General features: G+C 41.0%; 2 protein-coding genes across 2 annotated transcripts in view; both read left to right on the top strand.

Moving 5' to 3' along the window:
* Positions 1 to 2180: 2180 nt before the first annotated feature.
* Positions 2181 to 10886, top strand: arcn1b (archain 1b). The gene is made up of 10 exons (XM_076735119.1): positions 2181 to 2357; positions 3379 to 3642; positions 4790 to 4969; positions 5181 to 5386; positions 5573 to 5734; positions 6960 to 7125; positions 7726 to 7873; positions 7994 to 8102; positions 8576 to 8780; positions 9196 to 10886. The coding sequence occupies exons 1-10, from the start codon at positions 2355 to 2357 to the stop codon at positions 9283 to 9285; spliced, it is 1533 nt and encodes a 510-aa protein (XP_076591234.1). The 5' UTR covers positions 2181 to 2354; the 3' UTR covers positions 9286 to 10886.
* Positions 10887 to 12544: 1658 nt separating this feature from the next.
* Positions 12545 to 13762, top strand: part of phldb1b (pleckstrin homology-like domain, family B, member 1b) — a 100260-nt gene continuing 99042 nt past the window's right edge. The window contains exon 1 of the mRNA XM_076736026.1: positions 12545 to 12681. Within this exon, the coding sequence (XP_076592141.1) occupies positions 12655 to 12681 (27 nt within the window). The 5' untranslated portion in view covers positions 12545 to 12654. The remainder of the gene's footprint in view (positions 12682 to 13762) is intronic.

The following is a 13762-nucleotide window of genomic DNA, read 5'->3' on the forward strand; positions in this document are numbered from 1 at the left end:
GAGATCATCAATTACAAAAAAAATGTCTTCCTCTTCCTGTGAACAGAAATGTTTTATTGTAGAGGTTTTCAAGAGTAGACACGTTTTTTAGACACTCTGTCATTTGATTTGTTACCTAAAATAAAGGAAGCTCATTTCAAAACAATTCATGACATTTATCCATGCAGTGAATTCTTAAGATGATGGTCTAATTTGGATAGAAATGTTTGTACAGTTTGTTTGATTAAGAAAAAAAAAAAAAAAAAAAAAAAAAAAAAACAATCTGAAGAGAAAGAGGAACAATTTACTGAAGACAGTAAAGATCAACACTGCTGGTACACAGGCAATCAGAGGGATTATTTTAAAGCTAGTGTGTTTTTCAGGTGTGACCTGATGATGTGGGCATAATAAATACTACCTGTATACCAACTTCTTTGCTCTTGTATGTCAAGTCAGAGCTTTATCAACCACATCCAATGAGAAGATAGGCCCACTGCTAAGGACAAAGGTCGAAACAGTCTTCAGGGAGGGAATGGAAGCAGATATCATTGAAGACGGCTGGCACTCACACCCATAGTCTACTTGGACAAAGGTGATCAGTTAGGACAGTGAAACCTCCCATTCAAAGTAAATAGAGCTGACAGTGTGTCTCCATATCGTTCATATACGTTAAATAATGACACCTGGTGGTTAAAGAATGGTACTGCAACTCTGGTTTAACTAGTATCGTGCAGAGTGAGCTGAATAGTTTGTTGATCTTTATAGTTTATACAGACCAGTGAAATATTCCGTAGTCAGGAGAAACTTAAAAAATATATATATAAAAAAAATAAGCATGTTTCGATTCAAACAAACTTATTATAAAAGGCACACTTTGTATCGGACAATCAGGGCAACCAGTTTGAATCTAGTTCTGCACACTGTAAATGTCATTGTATATATGGTTTATTACCTCATCATTCTCTGTGCATATTGTTTATTATTTATTTTATATTTTTTGCAATACTTCACTTATTTTCCAGTGTTTTATTGTCTTCGTTGACCTGTATGTCCTTTTTTCCTATGCAAGTACATTGAGTGCATGAGTCACATTCTGAAATTACTATATAATGACAAATGTAACCTTAGATACAATAAGGCTTATTATTAATGTGTTTTATTCTCTTTGCTCCTCAGAAAATATATGTATTTACTGTGTTTTAGATAGTTTGTATTTTAAACATATGTAATCCACTAATTTTCATTGCACTTCAGTCTTCTCAAAGAATGATTCTCCTTTATAAATGCAAATATGGGTTGGCTGAAATTTAACTTTCACAGTGTGTGTATGACAGAAAATGTGAACTAAATGTTCAATAATATATTCATTGTGTAATATTCATTTATTTGTTGTGTAATGTATTCATAATCAATTTGTAGAATTGACGCAGTTTTAAGCTTAAATGTATGTGTTTATTCTGTTTTTGTATCTACATTGTTTATTTAATTATTGTGTTTAGTTTAGTTATTATGGGACACCAAAATAAACCCAAAATAGTAAATGAATAACGATATATTTACATGAATTCATTTGGCAGACACTTTTGTCCAAAGTAATGTCCAAATAAAAGTTACAGTAACAGGTAGAAACCATATTTAAATTGCAACATGTAAAATATCCTATTAAGTGAGTGATGACTCTATACTCCAGTACACCTGCCTCTGTGGACCAAATGTTTATATGTCACAGGCAGACACATACTAGGGCCAGATAACCCAACACGATAAGATTATTAATGTAATAAATTAAAACAATGACTCGTGGCTACATAAAAGTGTTGAAAGTGAAACTGGATTACAATCATCTTCAATACTTATACGATGGCAGTTTAGTTTAAAAAAAAAAAAAAAAAAAAAAGATTTCTGTTGATAGTGTTCATTGTTGTCAATCAGTGTGACAGACTTTAAAAAGTACCTGTCATATCGCCTAATGAAGATTTTAGTGTATTACCTGCCACATCACCGATTGCAACCATCACTTGTTCACCACAGACGAAACACAGTCGAGAGGTAAACATGTGGAGTTCGTAAGTTGGCACCACCCGAGGATTGTAAGAGGAAGAGCGCCTGTGGAAGCAGCGCGAGTAATGTATTTATGCAACAAGGCCAACATTTTGGGGCCCACGTCATTGGTTTCCACGGTGGGCTGATCGAGCGCTGCTCTTCCGGTGGAGACGTGGCTCTGTGCTGCTGCTGCCATATTGACGCTAGCTAGCTAACAATCACACAAGTTGAAGTCAGCTGTAGGTTCGCACCTTGCCATTCCAGTGAATAGAAATCACCAAAGCAAGAAAAGCGATAGACGGAAGATCGTCGAACCATAGAAAGAGACCAAAATGGTGAGTGACAGTCGAAAATCAAGATGTTTCCCTGGCTTTTGTCGGGCCTAGCAATTATCATAACATTGGCTAACCAGGCAACTAGCTAAAGCTAGTTAGTAGCTAGCTAGGTTCTCCAAGAGCGAAATAAGAGGAAAACCAGACGTTGCTTTTCACTGGGCTGACAGCAGTAACCTAATGTCTAGTAGCTTAAATCAAGTAAATGAATCGTGTTTTTAGTATATTGAGTCAAATTTCAGGTGAGTAGGCGGCACTGAGCTTGCAGACATTGCTGACGTTAACTAGCTCTACAAGCTAGCGCTAGGGTTAGCTCCTGTCATTAGCCGAATCCGAGCTAACGTTACCTGCTGTCATATTGTCCTCAACCAGGCAACGCTGGATACCGTTCTCATAAAACCGTAGTCACATTTACATTTGTAATATTATTATGGTTCACCAGCTGCTGCTGCATGTATTCTGGGCTGTCAGTGTTAACCCCAAGTGTTGCTTGTATATCAAGTTCAGAGCCACCGTAGTCGGTGTCTTTCATTTCCAACTTCAGCCATTGTCAACGTGGAATGAATGCATTTCCTTGATTTAATTAACGTACCAGAATGAAATAAACTGTGTATTTATAGTAAGCGTACTTAAATTAAGCCAGACTTGCAATTTTCTATACGTTAATTTACTGGTGTTTAAACATACACTACTTGTTCACTATAGCTGCTGTTGTCTCCAGTGTGATGAGAACGTCTCACCAAGCGCCGTTCAAAATTCAGTTAATTCAAAGTTGGTTTGGCCTCTTTCCGCACATACAGACGCATCATAAAAATAACTTAACATCTTTTAAATTGCTTCTGACAATTGTCAAAATTCGGCATACACGCTATCTTCTCGGCAGCAATTAGTTTAACAATATGTCAGAGATTGCCTGGCATATCTGTCATATGCCAGGCAGTTTCAAAGAAACTCTGAATGTACAATGTATTATGATACAGAAGATCTTTAGGCACTATTAGTCAGGTTTCTTCTTCACCTTCAGGTGCTGTTGGCAGCGGCGGTGTGCACCAAGGCCGGTAAGGCCATTGTATCGCGGCAGTTTGTGGAAATGACCCGGACGCGTATTGAGGGTCTCCTGGCTGCATTCCCTAAACTGATGAACACGGGCAAGCAGCACACCTTTGTGGAAACAGACAGTGTCCGCTATGTGTACCAGCCACTGGAGAAACTCTACATGGTGCTCATCACCACCAAGAACAGCAACATCCTGGAGGACCTGGAGACGCTCAGACTCTTCTCCCGTGTGGTAAGAAAGCATGGTGCTGACTTTCTGTTTCCACTAATACCCAGATATTGAATCACATCAGTCATAAGTGTGATATCAAGTTAACATTGTCACAGGACCGTGTGAGACTTGGCAGTTGCATTAATGATTCCCCTGTCTGTAGTAGTAGTCTAGTTAGTTACTTATAAATCAACGGAAATGGCTTTAATGGATACCTTTTCACACATCAGTTACATGCAGTCATTGAAACCTGTCAGAACCTGACATCAAGTTCTCATTGTCTGCTTTAAGTTAACATGGAGATGCCTCCATCACCTCAGTGCATATTAATGGCATGTCTATGTTGCAACTGGATTGTGAATTGTGTACACATTTGATGCTTAAAATAAACAGACTGGATTACCGTTGCGTTAGTTCTGTAATCATCCAGTATAAATGTATAGGTTCAACCATTTATGAAACACTTTATTTCTGTCTTGATCTTAATCGACACTCATGCTGTCATGTAGTGCTTGGCAAGCACAGATAAAATGAAACTCAAGACAAGACAAGACAAGACAAAACAAAACAAGTATGCACAAGATTGAATACTAGGCCTTATACTGATATTTGATGACTAAAAATTACATTGTGATGAATTAAGAGAATAACAATTGGGGAGTAAGCAGAAAATTGGACAAAAAAAAAACTAAGTAATTGTTATATTTCTAGGTAACATCAGAGACAACAGTATGACATCCTGGAAAGCTTTTGGTATTTATCTCTTAACACGTAAATCTTTTGGCAAACTTAGTTTATTTCTGTAAACAGAGACAGAGAATTCTGCTGCCCTGCTTTGACTTTGTTTGCATTTTCATATTTTATGACTGTTTCTCTAAAGTGGAACTGGAAAAAAAAAATTGCAATTAAAAGATGACATTTACTGTATGTGATGGATGATAGAATCCATTACCTATTGTCAGAACCTGACAGGAACCAAAGTTTTACGAGTCACACAGTGTTTAGTTGTTGTTGTTGTTTTTTTTCCCCAGGATCAGATACGTCATACTGTCAGCAGTTTTTAGCCCAGACTCTCATGTAGAAATAACCGTTTTCTCACTTTTCTTACATCTCACTCAATGATAAAATGTTTGCACTGGCTCATATAAATTTTTCTTCATCGTTCCAGATCCCAGAATACTGTCGTGTGCTGGAGGAGAGCGAAATATCAGAGCACTGTTTTGACCTGATCTTTGCCTTTGATGAGATTGTGGCACTTGGCTACAGAGAGAACGTCAACCTGGCTCAGATCCGCACCTTCACAGAGATGGACTCCCACGAGGAGAAGGTTTTCCGTGCTGTCAGAGAGGTGAGATCACACTGTTGTGTCTCTCTGATTTAAGTTTGTTGATCCCTGTGGTGAAATTTACTGTATTTCCTGTAATAAAAATAAAATCGATTTTGCAGATGTTTTTCATCCTATTAGCGTTTGCCGGTTATCTTGTGTTGAAAGTAATTTTCTAACACTGCACTAGATTTCTGCAATTATAAACTTAAAATGTTGTTTTGTTAATCCACAGACCCAGGAAAGAGAGGCCAAGGCAGAGATGAGGAGGAAGGCCAAGGAGCTGCAGCAGGCTAGGAGGGACGCTGAGCGTTCTGGAAAGAAAGTGCCAGCTTTCGGTGGCTTCGGCAGCGCCGGCATGACCAGCGTCTCCTCAGGGTCCATCATTACAGACACCATCGTTGAGCCTGAGAAGCCCAAGATCACACCTGCTCCAGTCAGGTATGGCTCCAAATGTGGCAAATAGTTTGGGATTTGTGCATCTGTTTTTGCTACTGTTTTGGGATGTATTATGGTACACAGGGACCTTTGTGGCCAATCATTGTAGCTTTGATTAGGATTGTTTAGAAGCCGATGTTAATGGTTGGAGAACACTGTTCAATGCTGGTATCTTCTTCTTCCTTCCAGACCAAGTGGACCTAGTAAGGCTCTGAAACTGGGTGCTAAAGGGAAAGAGGTGGACAACTTTGTTGACAAGCTCAAGTCTGAAGGTGAAACCATCATGCCCACCACAGGAAAGAGGGGCTCCGATGTGTCTAAAGCTCTACCACCACCAGTCAATGTGGAGAGGTACAAATTCATCATGCTCTGTGTGATTAAATATAGTTTATTTGATGATTAGTTGATAGCTTTTTATTAGAGCCCCAAAGCTTGTTTCCACTGACCAAATGTGAGTGTAAAAATCCAAGTTTAAAAGTGGTAACACAGAGCAGATCATGTACTGAAGACTGTGTTTGAGCATAGAAGGGCCTTAGCCCTATTCAAGTTTTATTCAACAATAATGAAAGTAAGTATTCATGATCATGTATTTATTGCTTTTTTTGATAATCTGATGACAATGGAAAAAACTTGTAAAAATGTTTTTGAGGGTTGATGTGTCATGGCTGCTCACACAGTGTTCTGTGAGTCAGAGCCCATCATTATGATTAGGGCTGCCCCATAAACATTTGAACCACCTGTCCAGAAGCCTCCAAGACTGATCTTATTTTGTCAGCCAAAGCATAGAGCTAAGCAGGATGACAGCATGGTAGACTACAAATTTTCATAAGCCGAGTCCTGTCTCAAAATGACCTGGGCTGACAGCGCTCTTGGAAGCCAGGCATGAGAGACGCTTGGCAGCGAGCAAGAAATTTATAGCTATTTTGAGTATTACAAGAACAAGAAGCCAGAGTCTAATTTAAATTCTGATCGGACCCAGCCCTAATTATGACATACTGTAAATATGAAGTGGGTGTCACATGATCTGATGAGCAAATATTTGACAGTCAATGTGAAATTAAACAGAGTAAATGAACATTTCAGTCACTTCATCTGACATTTTTAGGACTTCAAAGGCTGTTCTGTCATTTTGTTTCCTCCTTTACAGTCAGTTCATTTTCAGTCAGGTAATACATTTCCTGCACCACATTTAAAAGGATGCAGACTTGAATGCAACAGTATGTTGCATTTTTCTTTTATCATCAGGGTAATATATTGTTTCCACAGGAAGAAGAAGATATTGTCCTTCACTGTCATTAGTCTACAATATTAATGTGCAAAACAAATAGGTGAAGCATCTCCTGTCCCGCATTAAGAGGCTGCTCACTCTCATACAAACAAAAATTGACTTTTTCTTCAATAGCCCAAATGCTGTTTTTGAGGCTTTTCCCACTTTGATCAATTTGTGGCCTGCAAATGGTCAAATGTAAGAGTATTGACTCAAAACTCAGGTCCTCCTTCAGTATTACCTGATTTGACTCTCCACAGTGTGGTTGATTGAATACTTAAAGCATGTGCGGATGTGTTTCCTCTTCAGTGTACATCTGCGTGTGGAGGAGAAGATCTTGCTGACTTGCGGCCGTGATGGCGGCCTACAGAACATGGAGGTGCTAGGTATGGTGACGCTCCGAGTCACAGACGACAAGAACGGACGCATCCGCCTCATTATCAACAACAATGACAACAAAGGACTGCAGCTGCAAGTAGGTCTACCACATAATCCAATCCAATTGGCTGGACAGTGTTATGCTATACACTATCACAAGCTATAGTTATAATATGAAAATGCTGTTATTTGCTGGAGGATGAGGAGGCTACAGTACACCTCTCATGTTAAATGGTTGCCGTTTTTTGAACCATTTTGGGTTTTGGACGTATATAATACACATATTTTTTGGAAAATGATTGGGTTTTGTTTTAGTAAAACACCAAAATCTATTTGGCTCAACATGACAAACGGCCCTATTTTGTAACATATTAACATGTCCCACCTGTGTAAGGACATGATAAATGCATGCCAGTGTGTCTGATTGGATGAAGTATAACAGACAAGATGGAGGAGAAGGTTGCCATAATTTAAGGTGACATGTTCTTTCTCACTTTGGTAGAACAGGAAAGTAAGACGTGGGGAAAAAAGCATACTACAACAGCAGTTACTAACAAAAGCTGTACCTTAAAACGGTTTGCTCTTCAGTTTCAGTGTTTCAAACAACCCAAACTGTATGTGTTGATGTATTGAAATGTGTTCTCTGTTTGACGAGTGAGTGACAGTTCTGTTGATAACTGTGTTCCTGTCTTCACAGACACATCCCAATGTGGACAAGAAGTTGTTCACAGCTGAATCAGTGATTGGCCTGAAGAACCCAGAGAAGTCCTTCCCTCTCAACAATGATGTCGGTGTGCTGAAGTGGAGACTACAGACCACAGACGAGTCCCTCATACCTCTAACCAGTGAGTACCAACACATGAGCTTCACCTGGGCCAGTTTTGATGTGATGCTCCTTGTGTTTGTTTCATTCATTCAGTGTCACTCACATGACTGATAATATGAGTGCGTTGCTCCTTCCACAGTAAACTGCTGGCCTTCAGAGAGCGGCAGCGGCTGTGATGTCAACATTGAATACGAGCTGCAGGAGGAGAGCCTCGAGCTCAACGACGTGGTCATCAGCATCCCTGTACCGTAAGTACTGATCAAATGTAAAAGCTCTGAATGAGTGTGTTGTGGGTTATTGATGCAATAAAAGTGACAGTTTGTCCTCAGACCTGAGATCAGAAAATGTTTTTCTACAAACGATGTTCTTGTTGAGAAGTGTCTGAAAATAGAATCTAACTCATCAGACTTAAAACAGTGATTTAATCCTGCAGTTTTAATTTGAAGCCACTCTTCCACGGCATCACCAAACCTTCATGACAGTCTAAAGCTATTATGGCAAGCTGCCCACTGTGGCGTGTAGCTTCATTAAAGGAACAGGATGAGGCTGAAATGAGCTTCAAATGATTACAGAGCACACTTCCCTGAATAAACAAGAGGTCCAAATGTTGAGACTTGTGTTATACAGTTTAAGAAAGATCCTCCAGGACGTGTCTTCATCTGTTTGCATCCACGCCAGTTCAAAATCTTCAATCTGCTGACATTTTCCTGCTCCTCTGCAGGTCTGGTGTGGGGGCTCCTGTGATTGGTGATCTGGATGGAGAGTACAAACACGACAGCAGGCGAAATGTTCTGGAGTGGTGCCTACCCGTCATCGATGCCAACAACAAGACAGGCAGCCTGGAGTTCAGCATCGCCGGACAGCCCAATGACTTCTTCCCTATCAGTGTGTCCTTTGTGTCCAAACGCAACTACTGCGACATCCAGGTGGGTGGGAGGCTTTTTACCACTGAAACCACAGATCACAGACAGTCAGTGGCCACTTTATTAGGTCCTCCCGTACAGTCTAATGCAGCCCAACACAACTGCTCTGCTTTTAAGTCGACTTTTATGAAGCCTTTAAAGTTGTTGTTGACACTGTCGGAGGTTTTTGCATTGAAGTCATAGTTAATAATGGTGTTGTATTGTACTACTTTATAGTCTGAGGTGTTTCTAAAATTATGCTCCCCTCTATGTACATAAGGAGGGCCAAGAATAAGAACACAAGGCTGACCTTTTCCTTGTCTGTATATAGTGCATATAGAAGTCAAACTGCTCAGCTCAGCCTGGTTGTGCTCTGTCATGTTCCTTATGATCATTTCCTCACATGCCAATGCTCATCCTTTGTTTTCTTTTTTCCCAGGTTACCAAAGTGACTCACGTAGATGGCGACAGCTCCGTTAGATTCTCCTCAGAAACCTCCTTTGTTGTCGACAAATATGAAATCCTGTAAAAAATATTCAAAGAAAACATCAAAATCAAAAAAAATCACCAACAAAAAAAAGTCCAAATCTATGCTACAGAGAAAGATTGAAGATTTCTTGCCTGCCCACCCTGTATATTATTTCAGAGACTGTGTACATCAACAGGACTGCGTCAGCCCTCTGGCCAAGCCTCTTCCTGTGGTGGAGCAGAGCAGCGGTGGTGTATTTATATGTTTGTATGAGAGAGGATCATCTATATATAGAGTTAATTGAACAGGAAAAACCAACAAACACACAAAAAAGAAACCTACACTGATGCTGTTGTGTTCGCCAAGCAGAACTGTAAAGAGGACTTCAGACTAAGTAGAGGATGACTGCGGGGTGCAGGAGAGGCCGTCTCCTCGTCCATCTATCAGTAAGACCCTGCCTGGAGGTAGAGAGGGAGGACAGGGACCTGAGGCCGCTGTATCAGTCTCCACTAGAATGAGCGCTGGTAGTTTAGCATCCCCTGAGAATCATGCAGCCTCCACAGCCTTTCTTCTTCACGCACATCGCAGTGGCTCATCGAGCGTTCGTGCTTTCCTTCTTTCAGATTTTCTTATCCGTAATAACTTCAGAACGGTAGCTGTCTCAATCATTATAGGCCTGTCACTCTTTAATTGTTAAACTGTTGTGATTCGCTCTATTGATATCTCACTTCAGATGATTTTTTTTTTTTTTCTTGTGAGGACACTGAGTTTTCAGTTTTTGTAGAGAGGTAACGTTGGTTCTTTGCTGGAAAGCAAAATGTGGCTCTGTGCTCAGTATATTGTCTGTTCTGTCTGCGGTTATCATCAGCAAAATTGTCGCAACGTGTCCTTTTATTTTTATTAACTTTGGTATTTTTTACTGTTTGCTGTATACTTTTTCATTGTTTACCACTAATCCGGATAATGAAATTTGACAGTGAAGAGCAGGACTTTGTAAGGAATTCTCAGCTGCAGGGCAATGTTACCTACCAGTAAATACATTTGACTATTGCATCTGTTGCATTTCTTCAGATCTTTTTTGTAACGCCTCACAAAAAGAGACGCCGTGTTTCACTCTGGTCCATTTAAGTCCAACGATCAGCCCTCAGATATTCCTTTGAACGCAGCCCAGAAACAACATCCAAGCCCCCTAATCTAACATCCCACGAGGCATTTCAGATCTGAGATGGGAGTGGAGGTGGATTGGCATGATAGTGGAAATCCACACACACACACACACACAAACACGGAGCAGGGATCAGAGACTGCCAGCCTGATATTCGACCCACTCCCCTCACATCCAAGGTCAGCAGAGAGACTGCTGGAGCCCTGGCAGTAACCTCTGCTGCTGACAGCCATGTTCATCCACCGAGTCATCCTTTACTTACATTCTCACAGTACATCAACATTATTCAAAATGTAACATTTGTCTTTCATGTTCTTTTTTTTTTCTTTTGTACTCCCCAAATTTCAATATAGCAATGGTTGTGTGTGGATGTGGGGTTGAAAATGACTAGTTTGAGCATTTTTAACTAAATTACTGAAGGGGAATCTTAACATTCCAGTGTACAATTAGAAAAAAAGAATCTTTAATGGAATAAAATGTATTATTGAAAATGTAAGTCTGACTTGGCTGTTTGTGTTGGTGTTTGATTAGTTTGGCTTAATTAGTGGAGAATCATCAATAATGCAAGAACGCTCTAGCTCTCTCTGGCCATTTCAGGAATTAGGTGTTGAGTTGTTTCATCTATTTAGTGCCCGAAGACGTGATGTGACCTTCTGTTAAGCATCTAAAAGATGCAGAACAGTGTACGGGTAAATGAGCCACCCAGAAACACTATTATACCAAAGTATCAATAGTGTTTCCTGCATGAACTCATTAGAAATTTGACTTGTTTCATTTTGTTTGGTCTTACGCGATGACTAACCACAGTCACCTTTAAGCCTCATGACTCATCCTGTCCAGACATGTGAGACATCATTCATTAGCACTGGCCGTGAGGGTCACAGAAGCCAGACTAAACACAGAGCAGCAAGCCACAGCTTCTACTTCCACATGCGTGTCAGGACCGTGAGTCTACAGCAGTAGCAGTTTTTCATGGGCTCTCCTGGGGATCCAGTGGGGGCCCCAGCATTTGCATCATGTTGGCCTTGGGGGCCCCCCATCCCCCCTTGGTTTACAGCCATGCTAGCAGCACTCTGAAGATGCACTTGGGCACAGAGGAGCTAAATGCTGTAGTGTGTCAGCATGCTAATATTTGCTTTCTATCACTAACACAAAGTACAGCTAAGGCTGATGGGAATTCCCTTGGAGTATTTAACAAATGAAAATTGTGACCTCGCGGTAGCACTCACTGAAAAGTCAGGGGATCACCAAAGTTAGTCCCCCAAACCCCAGACTTTAGTGAGGAAGCAGCTCGTGACACTTTCACAAACACACACGAAAATATTTTATTGTTTGCAAATGGACTGGAACTTTCTGAATTGTCCAAAATGTTTGTATGTGCGTCTGCTGGGCATTTTTAACTCTGTACTGAAAGGGATAAGGCACCTGCTGGCTGATCTGAGATGTGTTTAAAGCCTGGAGCTGCTTCACTGACAGTGAACAGGTGACTGACTCACTGACTGTGGACTGTTTTTAAGGTTTTATGTGTCGAAACACTCATTTCTTTATTCATGTTAGATCTCATTTTTTTGCCATTACATTAACTTCACTCATAATGTCCCCAAATGTCCCCAAATCCTGATTTCTCTCCAGAGTATTTTCATGTGACATTGCAGTAATCGTCCCTGCCACGCACAATGAATTGTTTTGAGTTTTCCAGAGTATGATTAATCTTTTGGCTACAGAGTGTTTTCATACAGATGGACTGTGTGAGAGAAGAAGCATGAAGATGAGGAGAGTCAGATGTTGAGCTGAGAGGCTGCGGCCCAGCAGATGGGTAAACGCTGGGAGATGAAGAGTTGGAGGGGCAGAGGGAGGGCAGGGCTTTAAAGGGTCACAGGGGACGAGTTCAAGAGAGCTTACCAGCACCCATATTTGGACTGTGGGGTGTTGTTGGAGGAGGGGGTTGTTAATAGCAGCCCTCCAGTCATAAAAAGAGGGTGTGTCTGTTTTCCGAATGAATGAGCAGGCTGATAAGCTCTGTGAAGGGTCTCAGAGGAGGGAGAGGGAGAGGGGAGAGCAGGGCGACACTGGAGCAGACACTGTTGTCTTTGGCCCGTTAAACACGCAGTGGGCAGGCAGACACCTCACACCGCAGAGCGCACGCTCATTCACTTTGGGTGTTTTGACTGGAGTCAGATGATCAACTGATTGGAGTTTTCCTGAATGGAGCGTGGAAAAGTTTGGTAGCATCTCAGTTTTGTTGCTGTCGCCTGGATTCAAGGATGATGCTCAAGAAAGTGCGTTTCAAGGTAGGAAAATGCACCTTTTTTAGGAAATGTTTTGCGGTTGTTCTGAACACTCAGAGGCTGGTTCCTTCCTGATGAAATCATGTGGCTCACAGGAAGGGATGTGCTACACTTTTCAGAGTATTTGGAGGAAATTCATGGGCAGTAATAGATGCCATAATTAAACAGAGGAAAAAAACAGCATCATCCACAGACTCCATCAGAGAGCAACAAGGCACTCTTTCAGTGATAAGTGATCCCCATGAAGTATTGAGCGAAACTTCCACAGCAGCATTAAAGATAAGAAAAAAGCCCTACTGAAAACCTGTCACAGATTACCAGTCTAACCAGCTCTTTATTTCACCATGATCAATAACTCCTAACCCCCACACTTTGTGTCCTGGTGGCTTTAAGAAAGCCAGTCACAGTGTGTGACTGAACGGCTGTGCTGGGCCTCTGTTAGCTCTTCATTTGCAGCCCTGCCTGCAGTTCAAAGAGAAATCCTGTCTGTACTGACACTGAGGTGATAATTACAGCACAGGGACTGCAGCAGCAGTAGCTGCAGCTCCAGCACCATCTGTAAATACTCCAGATTTACTCTTATCATTCATGCTGGTTTGAGGCAGTGACAAGAAAGCTCTTATTATCTGACATGGTGCGTTATGCATTAAACTTAGAACTATTTATTCAATTACACATCATGTTTAATCTGTTAAATCATGATTTCCTCTTTACTCTCATGCTCGTGTCTCTGTGTCTTCATCTGTCAAGACTCTCAAGTGTTCCCGGCGTTCCATTAATCCACTGCTTTCATCATGAGAGTTACAAAGTGCTTTGCAGACATTAAAAGAAAAGGAGGATATGATTAAAACCCTCACACATGTTCCTAAAACTGTGAACACATCAAAAGCAATAAAATGCTCAAAATGAGTTGCCAGTTGCTTTGGGTATGTGAAATATTCCCCTTTGGCTGAGCTCGCTCTGTTATTTTCCCTTTCCTTCATTCTGTTATGCTGCTGCGACGATTTCGTTCCTCTCATGTAAGTTTCATCTTCTTTGGTTTGGAGACTTTGCAAAGCACAGCTTAGCTCCTTAAGAGCAGCCT

The sequence above is a fragment of the Chaetodon auriga genome, chromosome 7 (genome assembly GCF_051107435.1).
Source record: "Chaetodon auriga isolate fChaAug3 chromosome 7, fChaAug3.hap1, whole genome shotgun sequence".
In the NCBI taxonomy this organism is placed as follows: domain Eukaryota; kingdom Metazoa; phylum Chordata; class Actinopteri; order Chaetodontiformes; family Chaetodontidae; genus Chaetodon; species Chaetodon auriga.